At 58.0% G+C, this 10,911-nt stretch overlaps 1 protein-coding gene across 5 annotated transcripts in view; it reads right to left on the bottom strand.

Annotated features, from left to right (window-relative positions):
- Positions 1–7,347: 7,347 nt before the first annotated feature.
- Positions 7,348–10,911, bottom strand: part of SFXN5 (sideroflexin 5) — a 129,903-nt gene continuing 126,339 nt past the window's right edge. For all 5 annotated transcript variants that reach the window (XM_074398439.1, XM_074398423.1, XM_003922610.4 and 2 more), the window contains one exon: positions 7,348–9,047. In XM_074398439.1, the coding sequence (XP_074254540.1) occupies positions 8,970–9,047 (78 nt within the window). In that variant the 3' untranslated portion in view covers positions 7,348–8,969. The remainder of the gene's footprint in view (positions 9,048–10,911) is intronic.

Genomic DNA, 10,911 nt, shown 5'->3' with positions numbered 1-10,911 from the left:
AGAGTCACCCCTTTCTAAGCCCCTCTGCCCCATCTTCTTGCCTTGCTTCTGGTATCTGCTTCAATGTCCACATCCCTGTCCCTGAGCGAGCCACAGGTTTTCCCTGTGCCGTGCCTTCGCTCATGCTGTTCTTCCCACCTGGAATGTCGGGTGCTCGATCAATGTTGAACTCACCGGAAAGAGGTCAGAAGCCCAGCCTTGCCGCCTGGGCCACATACAAGGATCCAAGCAACACAAGGTCCTTCTGCTGGGGCCACAGACCCAGGTCCATTTGCACTCGGCGTCTCTTCCCTGCCTCTGCCCCCCTCACTTGTGTCCGTCCAGTCAATGCTAGCAACCAAAGGGCTTTGTCCCATCCCGACGCCCTGTCTCCCTCCATCAGCCAGGAATGCATTTGCACCTCTTGAAAGTCCTGACCTGGTTAAGTCCAGATTAACCCACACGGAGACCCTTGCTGCCAAGCAGGGGGATCACTTCTGGGAGCACGCATGCCCAGGTGTGGAAAGAAGGTGCGAGGAAGAGTCATCCTTTTGGCCCCAGTGGGGGATGGAGAAAGGGCTGAGCGGTTCCTCTCAAGATCCTGCCTCACTTGATAGGGGGAGGGGGTCCAGGAAGATCACAGCAGAGCACCCCCTGTCATCCGAATAAAGGGCTGGAAGGGATCCAAGGAAACCTGCCAATCTCCTGAGGCCAGGCCTGCGGGGGGCGGGGCGGGGAGTCCCTGCCGTACTCCCATCCACCCCCCATGTTGTGCCTCTCCCTGCAGACGGTAAATATTGGTGTTGTGACTTCATTAATAAAGGCTTCTGTGAGCCTGAAAAACATGGAATCAGGATGAACTATTTTCTGAGCTGCGGGCTTGCCAGGTTTGCTAATTTGGGAGTTTTTGGGCCCTCTCCAGGGAACAAACCAAAGTCTCTCTCGAAGAGACACAGATGCAGCCGAGAAGGGAAGACGAGGACTGCTGCTCCCTTCCCTCCCCCAGCGGCTCCTCCCACCTGGAGATCGCGGGGCCCTCTGAGGGCGAGGACCCTCGGACATTGGCCTGCTGGTGCCCTCGGCGGGCAGGCGCTGCGTGGCCAGGCCTTCTCTGAGGGAGCCCAGGTCGGCCATTCCCCTCAGCTGGGCTGGTCCCCCAGGGCTTGCAGATCTCGTGGGCTGAGGTCTCGTGAGCACCTGTAGGAGCTCCAAATTGTATGCAGCTGAAGTAGAGGTCGCTCAGGGGACCTGTTCTGAACGCTGGTGGCCGAATCCACACGCCTCACCTTCAGGGACTGATCTTTGCACATCCTCTTCACCGTGGAACTTTCCAGGACTTGTCCCCACGGCCTTCGCAGCAGGACGGCTCAGGCTCCTAGCATCTCTGCACTGAGTGTGCACCACTTCCTCCTCACAGGTGCTGGGACCGCTTCCCAGCAGGCATCGAGGCGCCCTGGCCCAGTGAACTGGGCTCTGCCCGCAGGGAGCCAGCCAGGGCCTCTCTGCAGCCCCACTCCAGGGCAGCCCTGCAGGCGAGGGGAGCGGAGGGGAGGGGCGGCCAGCAGGCTGAGCGGTGCAGGCCCAGCCAGCTTTCCTGTCAGACGGGCGCTGCCAAGGCGGAGCCAGACATCGGAACAGGTTTAACCAATTACCCGAGCGCCCCATCTGCTGTCTGGGGTGTGTGTGAGGGTGAGTGCATGTGAGGGTGTTTGGAGTGTCTGGGAGGGCTGTGGGTGTGTGCGCAAGTGTGACTGTGGGTGCCTGTGGGCGTTCGGCTGTGCATGTGTGCGGCTGTGCACGTGTGCGGTCTGTGGCTGCGTGGCCCGGTCATGCCCCTCATTTGTGAAAACTGTGGCTGTGGCTTATGGTCTTCCTGTCCCCCAGACTTTGGGGTCTGCGTGGACAGCCCACCTATTGTCCCAGCCTCTCACTCCCTCATCTCCCCCTCACCACCGTCTCTCAGGGATGAGCAGAGCCCAGAGTGGGGCCTTCTCTCAAATCATGTGCGGGTGTCTTTTCCCGTCGAACCCCGAGCTCTTCCCAGTCGCTGGCTTGCTCCTTTCCCTCTGCAGCAGTGCAGGACCTTGTGGGGGCCCTCAGCCCCCTCTGCTCTCTTTCCGACACATCCTTGTCCCACTATTCCTTGGTTGCACTTGCCTGACAGACTAGAAACCCTGCTTGAACAGGCTTCTCCACCTGCCCGTGCAGTTGAGTCCGTGAGGACAGCAGGCAGGTGTGCAGGGCAGTGCCCCTCAATGTTGCGGGTCCCCCTCAGCTGAGGCCTCGCCCTGTTGGTGAGTCGCCTTCCGCCTCCAAACGCAATGTCTCAACCTGTCGCCCTCCCTCCAAGCCTCTCTCCCTCCTGACCCTCAGCAGAGGGCCTTACTCCCACCTTCAGAGACAGCCCTGGAAGGGGACACCATTGCATCAGTCAGATGGTACCTTCAGACAGCACTTTGAGGAGTTTACTACAGGAACAATTGAATTTTGGGGAACCTACAGGGATGGTGCCGTACCCCAGAGCTGGTAACAATGGGGAGCCCATATGGCCCTGAGGCCTGAGGAGGCAGGAGGCAGGGACAGCTACTGGAACCTGGACCAGACAGCTGGCCGGAGAGGGCTTCCAGGCAGGAGCTGTGACCTTCAGTATAGAGAGGCTCAGAGATGGCTGGAGGGACCAGAAGGGAAAATCCCCCAGCCTCACTCCTCCAACCCTCCAGTTTCCTGCTGAGACTCCCAGTGGTGGAAGCCAGAGAGCAAGCCCTTAGTCGGCTTCCAGCGTCAGAGCAGGCGGACAGGTACAGAGTGGATCTGGAGGGGCAGGAGCTCCCTGCCCTCAACCCCACGCTGCCTGCAGCCAGCCCTTCCTCTCCACCTGCCTCCTGTCACCATCTGCCACTTTCTCCCCTTCTGGCTCAGAAGGACCCACCCCCTACGCCCCACCTCCAACCTTGGCTTCAGAGTCTCCCTGCCTGGAGGTGCTCACTGAGAGGCTGTTCCAACTCCTTCTGCGACACGGTCTCTTCTGACTCTTGCCTGAGGGTCCACCTTCTAAGCGCCCCCTCAGCTCCATGTCACGCTGCCCCACGTCTGCCCGTCAGCCAAATGTCATGAAGGAATGAGCTACACCGGCCATCGGTGGGAGTCCTACTGACTTCTTGACCCGTGGAGATCTGTCTTTTGCCCTGACCACATCCCACTGAGGCCCTTTTCTCTGGGTCCTCCATGGGGCCTGCCTTGGTCTGTGTCTGCCTTTACCTCTTGGCCTCAGTGAAGTACATGGAAACCCCTTCTGCCTGAAGCACCCCCATCACTGTCCTCTGCAATGCCACGCCCTCCCCACCTTCCTCACCTCTCACCTTGGTGCACTGGGCCGCCATGACAAAGCTCTCGGACTGAGTGGCTTCGACAACCAAAATGTATTTCCTCCCAGCACTGGAGGCTGCCGGCCTGACGTAGGGGCCGGCAGGACGGGTTTCTTCTGAAGCCTCTCTCCTTGGTCTGCAGACGGCGCCTTCGTCTTTTCAGGGTCTTCTTCCTCTAGTGTGGCTGTATCCAATCTCCTCTTCTTAAAAGGACATCAGTCATTTTGGATTCTCATTTGGATGAGAGCCACCTTCATAACTGCCTCTTAACTTCATAACCTCTGTAAAGACCCTTCTCCAAATACAGTCACATTTGGAGGCCCCGGGCATTGGGATTCCACAGATAAGTTCTGGAAGGACACAGCTCAGCCCTCACACCTCCCTGTGGCCGAGCTGCCTTGTCTCTGCCCAGACCTCAAAGGTGGGGCTCCTCAAAGCTCCGTTCCAGTCTTCCTCTAGGAAGAGGCCACTCCCCTGGGTGGCCATCTCTGCTCCTCCAGCTCCAGGTGCTCCCTAGACATGGATAACAGGCACAACCACATTCCCCATCCCCACCTGCCTCCTGAGCTCCAGGCCAGCATTCCTCGTTGTCTCTTGGTGTCCACTTGGTTACCTCCCAGAAGCCTCTGACACCTTGTAAATTGAAATGCATCCCCTTTCCTGTGAGTTTGTTCCTCCTCTGCACCTTAGCTCAGAAATGCCCCCCTCTCTGCTGCCTAAGCCAGGAACCTAGGGTCATCCCTTACTTCTCTCTGCCACCCTCATGGAGAGCCAAGCAGTCCTCAATCTTCACGTCTCTCCTTCCCCCTCCATCACCACCACGTGGCCCACATCTTCCTCACCTTGACTGCCGCGGGGGTCCCTCATCCAGTTCCCCCAGCAGCCTGGCTGTGTCCACTCCACCCTCCACTCTGTAGCCAGGTCATTGTACTTGTCTACTTAAAGCCTCAAGGGGCTCTCCACTGGCCTGTGGCCACACCACCGCTCCTGGGTCTCCCTTCTATTCTCTAATAATACCTGATGGCCTGGGATGGAGGGTGGCCCCTTCCCTCACTTTCTCATGGATTTGCATGGGGTCTTCCAGGAGAGGGTCTGGTGGTCTGGGGCCTGTCTGTCCATTTGTCCATCTTCTCTCTCCCTTTGTTCTCTTCTCCACCCCTCCATAAGGCCCAAGGAGCTGGGGTGGGCCCCAGATTCTTGCTGTGGCTGAGAAGGTGTCCTTGTGGGGAAGGAAAGGGGACTGGCTCTGGCCTTAGGCGAGGCTGCCAGCAGCTGCCTCGGTGTGCAGAGTGGAAAGTGTACACTTTTCGGCCATTGTCCAGACAGACTCAGTTCTGCAGGGAAGGGTGGGCATGCAGGGGTTAGGCCTTTGAGGAAGCGGCTGAGGCATTCCTGTTTTGGGAGCTAATTGGTGGCAGAGGGATGGGTGAGACGGCAGAAGCTGCCGCAGCTTGAGGGGACTGAGGGAGCTATGAAAATGAGGCTAGTTCCCTGAGGCATCAGGAAGGGTCACTCATCGTGGTCCCCATCCCCTCACATTCTGCCTCTCCTTCTAACCGTGGCCTGAGTGGGAGGAGGGAGGCCCCATGGGCCAGGCAGGAGGGGCTGGGGGCAGGGGAGGCCACATTCCTGGAGTGTTAATGATCTCTGGGCTGGGTAGGAGCTGAGCCCCCAAACCAGCTAAAAACAACAAACAGCTCCCAGGAGGGATTTGTGTCTGTCCTGAGAGTCAACGATTTCCGCCCCGGATGGAGGCTGTGGCCTGTGGAGCTCTTAGCAAAGAAATTCCCCAGAGACCAGAAGCCCTGGCCCAGAGGTATCATTTTGAGAACAGCCCCCTCCCCCGACTCTCTCTCTCCTCACTCTCTAACGGTGAGGGGCCCAGCTCCCAGGAGGGGAGGCAGGCCCTCCCCCACACACCTGGGATGGGAGAGAGGATTCCGGGTGCATTCCTGCTCCAGCTCTCCATCCTTACAACAGTCCAGGGAGTGAGGCTGTTCTTGGCATTTTATAGGTAAGGACACCACGCCTCAGTTAGAGACACAGTCAGTAAGTGTCCGACCAAATTGATGGGTGAATAAAGGAAGCATCTGATTAGAAGTCCCAGTCACGCTGGGCCAAGCTTCGGCTGGAACTGGGGTCTGTCTGACCTCAACCATGATGGCTTTCCAGCTCCCTGCCCCCTTCTCTCTGCAGGGAACTCTGGGGGCCCGCCTGGAAGAAGAGGAACCATCGCTATCAGGAGGTAGCTGAGTCCCAGCCACAACGGATAGTGGAGGAGTTAAGAAGAGGAAGAGCTCCCAGGGCTGGTACCATGCCATGAGGCACCTTTCCACTTGGCTCAAATCTTCCTTCCCTAGGAGGCCTCTCTTGGCCCCAGGTGGTCCAGGCCCCTCGGGCCTCCCAGCCCCATGGATATCAACAGTATGGGAATCTACCGAGTCTTATTAACTCACGTTCCTTGAGGGCAGGCTCCTTAGGGAGTGCTCAATAACGGCTCTGTAAGGGGAGCCCTGCGGTTCCACCCTCTGCCCTCACATGGTCTCCATCCTTTCCTCTTCCCTTCCCTCTAGGCCTCCCAGCTGGCCCCATCCAGCCTGGAACCTGGGTCTGTACCTTCCTTGGGGGCCTTCCCACAAAATCCTCAGGCAGTCCTTCCCTTTCCCACTGGGTTCCGTACACCGCCCCCCTTCCCACCCACAATTCACAAAGCCACACCCTGATGCTTTAAATCCCTTATTTATTGCCCAAAGCTCATTAGTATTACATAAATCACATAGATTGAGAAATGTTCTGAGGTTAAAAAGACACTGCAAAGGCCCCTGGGAGTGGCTGAGGCTTGCCTGCTGGGGCCCCACTCTCACTGGTCCAGGCTTGAAGACCACCCCAGGTCTGTCCACCAGCCTTTCTCCTCCTCTAGGCTCCTGACCTTCTCCCAGGCCAGAGGCCAGAACTCAAAACAAGTCAGCTCATAACCAGAAAGTGAAAGGAGTCTGTCGGCCAGCTTGACTCCATGGCCAGCTTGACATCTTGGGGTTCTGGTCCCTGCACCCTCACATTACTGTCTGGAAATGGAAGAAGGGCATCCCCAAGCATGAGGGAATGTTTGAAGTGACCAGAGGAGGGCCGGGCAGGGACACCAGGGCTGGAGAACCACTGCAGGTGTGGCCCGTGTTCTGGCACAGCCTCCGCCCCAAGCATGAACCAATCTACCCCTCAGGCCTCCCTTCCTTGGGCCTCAGCAAAATAGGGCATGGGTGCTGGGTGAAGGTTTCCCCTCACCGGGCTTTCCAAAGCCAGACCGGGGCCTAGTGGCATGGCCCACTGTCTCTATGTCACCCTCACCCTGGGCTATCTGGATCCTCTGCCACTGTAACGCCACAGGAGCAGACCCCTCGGCTCACCTGAAACTGCATTTGTGAGCATGATGGAAATCACCGGGGAGACAAAGCAAGTATGTTATGAGATCTGAGGCCACAGGCTGGGCCAGGGCACCCATCTCTGCCAGGCCTCTGGCAAGGGGAGGGCGGGGGGTGGTCAGGCAGTTTTGGTCTCAAGATAAAGTGCACAAGACAACTCTATGATAGGTAGGAGCAGGGTGAGCTTAAAGTGAGCTTTTCAAAAGAAGACCCAGACATGCCAGCAGTCATTGGCATATTCACATGACGGTGGGATTGGCTCAAAAAAGCCTGCCCCTCTAACACCATGGCACCCCCCCATTCCCCCAATGCTTTGTCCTCCAGGCTTGTCTAAGCCTCTCCCTCTCCTCACAGGCAGTAGGTGGGCCACTCCTCAAGAGAGTGGCAGGCCCCTCAGGGCAATGCGCTGCAGAGCCAGCTGTGGGAACCAGGGGCTGGCAGAGAGGCAACTGCAATGCCCAAGGAAGACCTGCCTCAGCACACTTACTAAGATGCTGCCCTGTGCCAGCCTTTTCCTACACATGCATGTTTGCCTCTGGCCCAAATCTCCCCTGAGGTGGAGTCCCCAGGGGAGGGAGGCCCGGGGCTGCAGGTGGAGGCTTACTTTCCAGGTGGGGTCAGGACAGGGCTGCACTGAGGCCGGTGCTTCCCCTTGTTTTGGGCCTTTCAGGTGAGGGGTCACGTGCTCACACCCACCCCAGGCTCTGCTTCTCTTTGTAGAGCTTGCTCTTCCTTCCTGGCCAGCAAATGGGAAGGAGATGAGAGCCGGCAGCAAGGGGCCTCTGAGGCTGCAGGAGTGAAAGGTGACACGCAGGTGTGGCCCCACCATCAGGTCCAGGTATCTGTGTTACCTCCTCCGCCAGAACTGTGAAGTGTTTGGCGAAGGTCAAGTGCTCCCGGGATATGGGGTCACATACAGAAGGCAAGGTCCAGGTTCTGAGGCCAATTGCTAGTCCAAAGGGGCCTGCCCCCTTCGCAGTCCAGTGTCCACATTGGGGACATGCCCAGGATGACCAGCATCTAGGCACAACAGGCAAAGACAAGGTCTTGCTGGAGGAGCCAGTGGGAACCCCTTGATCCAGTCTTCTGGTTTCAGACAGGGAGTGGAGGATCAGAGAAGGAAATGAATTTGTCCGACATCACAATGCCATTTACGGCCAGAGCCAGGCCCAGCTGTTCCTGGGTTGATGCTGCTTCTCTGATAGGTGTCTAAGGAGCTGGCCTAGGCGTTCTCAGGCATGGGACCTTCCTGCTTAGAAAGGGATGGGATGGGGCAGGCAGCCTTGGTGGCTGGAGCTCTGCGGAAGGCGGCGAGCCCAGTTCCAGCCCCACTCTCAGCCCCAGCGTCCAGCCTGGGGCCTGGAAGGAGGATCTTCTCAAAGAGGTCAAGTGCAGGTCCACGGTTCCTGCCAAGCACCATTCCTTCTCTGGGATTCTTGCCTGGAGCTGGGGTCACCTCAGGGGCCCTGAATCAGAGCTCCACGAAGGGGGACCCTAGCTCCAGGGTCACTGGGCTTCACTCAGAGGTGCCAGTTCTGCAGCTCTGGAATGGACATGGACTGGCTACATTCAGAGCCAGCTGCCCACACAATCGTGCAGAGGCCTCCGGTGCTCCCCGATTCCCTGGACCACTTCCTGAGGACCTTTGTCATGGCTAGTTCATCCTGTGGGGTGCAGACCTCCTTCTCTCCCCTCCCCATGCCAGCCTGGGGAGCCATCTGGGCTGGCCACTGTAATAGCCTAAATTTACCAGCCTGGCCACCAAACCAACCTAGCTCTAGGCCTAATCTGGCTCCCCCGACTTGTCCTGCCATTTCTGGTCAGCTGAAACTAAGGCTCAGATTTGATTCTGATAAAAAATAAAAATAAAAAAGAAATCAAAAGTATAAAAGGATTGTAATTCTACCCCATGGGCACGCTACGATTTTTCAGCTTCTCACATAATTGTGCTGAGTGGAGTTTTGACAACCCCACATAAGGCCCAGAAATGCACTTGATTATGCTCTGTAGGAAATGTGTTAGAACTCCTCTTCCCTATGTTAAAATGTGAATGGGTCAGTCTCCCTCCACTGCAGGTTGAGCACTCTCCCGAGCCCCGGATTGCTGGGGTTGGCATGCGGCTCCCCGCAGGTGCAGCCTGAGTCTCTGGCCCTGCCCCTCAGCTCCCCAGCTGCACAGTGCTCGGTCCCCAGGCCGCTGACCACACTCACAGCCCCTTGTTGTATACCACTGTCCGGCTGCTTGTGGCCCGGGCTATCTCCGGCTCTAACTGGGACGTTTCAATCTGCAGAGAGAGAACAGAGAGGAAAATGGGCTAGTGGGAAGGCACAAATAGCGGGGCTGGGAGCTGCAGTGAGGACCACCCTGGGGCCCAGAGCTGTATCCCTCTGCACTCCCCATGTCCGTCCCGGCCAGGGCTCACGTGCCCTACCTAGAGACACATATTCCTTCTCCACCGCCCTTCCGCCATGGGGCTCACTGCACCCCTTCCAGCCCAGACCTGGCCTTTTTCTTTTGATGGCATGTCCACGTGAGTGGACATCCTACACGCTGGCCTCAGTTCTGCATCCCCTTCACCTCCAAGAACCATGTCCGCCAAACTGCAGACCCACCATAGCCCCGCCCAGGGCCATCCCCTGGACCTGATGACCACCCAGGGCGGCTCCACCTCAACTCCTTCCATCCAAACCCCACCCTCCTAGGTTCTTCAGCCCCTGCCCTTCCCGCACCCCACTCACTCCTGCTTTTGTCTCCAGCCCACTAGACCTCAGGGCTCACACTCCCACCACTCAGTCTTTACATCTTCCCCACCCCTGCAACATGGACTCTGGGGGCCATCCCTTCAGCTACTCCCTAGGCCAAGAGTTCCTCCCACTCTGCTGGGAGAAGCCCTGCTTTGGAGAATCCCGCCATGCACCCTGCTCCTACACTTAAACCTACACTTAAACCTGACCATGTAATGGAGACCTTCAAAATTCCGTTTTTGACTTTGGCTGGACCCTCACTGATGGCTGACAACCACCCCACCCCAGCCCTCACAGCCAGGTCAGCTCCCTCACCCACTCTCAGAGGCCACCCGACACCTGCTCTGCTGTCCTCTCCTCGGCCACCTTACCCACCCTGTTCCCACTCATCCCAGGAAAGTGAGACTTCCTTTTACTCAGAGAAAAAGCTGAAGGTGTCAGAGGGGAGCCCCTCAGCTTCCTGTCATCAAACCCGCTGCCCCCCGTGTCCACGCACGGCTTCCCCCCTGCCCTCCTGCTACCCCACAGCTGCCATCCCTCCCCTCACAGGACAGAAGCCCACCTGGCTCTCCCTCCCCTGCCCACTCCAGGACCCTGTCCGGGGTCATCCTCCCTCTCTCCCACCCTTGCCTGTTAGTGTTCCACACACAGGAACCTTCCTTGATGACACCTCCCCTTCACCCTGAGGCAGGCCCAGCTACTACCTGGTGTCCCTCCTCCCCAGCAGCCACATTTCTTTAAAAAACTGTCTACAATGGCTGTGTCCACCTCCTTCCCTCCCACTGACTTTTCAACCCACAGTAAATCTGGCTTCTGTTCTCACCACACTCCAGAAAAATCTTTCTCTCCAAGGTCACTGCCACCTCCCATTTCACGACACTCACTGCATGCTCCTGTGGGTCCTGGGGACTTGGCCTGGCTGGGCCCTCTTCTCTGCACATGCCCCAGGTTACCCCACACCAGAGTTCTCCACCCTTGTTTCTCCCTGGAGCCTCAGGTTCACAGCTGCTTGCCTACCAGACGTTGTTGTGGACGTCTCACAGGAACCTGAACTCAACCCACCTGAAATGGAACTGAACCCGCCTCTTCCCTGGCCCCACCCAGCCCCCCATCTCGGGAATGATCGGCCATCCAGTGAGTGGTGCTCTGGCCAAAGACTCTAGAGCCTCTTTGCGTCCTCTCCCCTGCCCTCCCCACAAGGTCTCACCCAGCCCAGTCCATCCTCCACCACAGCCAGTGCCAGCCTTCTAAACTGCAAGTCCGCCCCTGCCTCTCTTCACTGTGAAATGGCTCCGTGGCACCCTGATCCTCAGGGATCAAGTCAGATCCCCGTGCCACCCTGCCCCTTGGACTGGAGACACAGTGTGCATGGACTGATTTTGGTTCCACGCACACCCTGGGCTG

Source organism: Saimiri boliviensis, chromosome 1, assembly GCF_048565385.1.
Source record: "Saimiri boliviensis isolate mSaiBol1 chromosome 1, mSaiBol1.pri, whole genome shotgun sequence".
In the NCBI taxonomy this organism is placed as follows: domain Eukaryota; kingdom Metazoa; phylum Chordata; class Mammalia; order Primates; family Cebidae; genus Saimiri; species Saimiri boliviensis.
The sequence above is the reverse complement of the archived record's forward strand: the minus strand, read 5'-3'. Positions and strand labels throughout refer to the sequence as shown.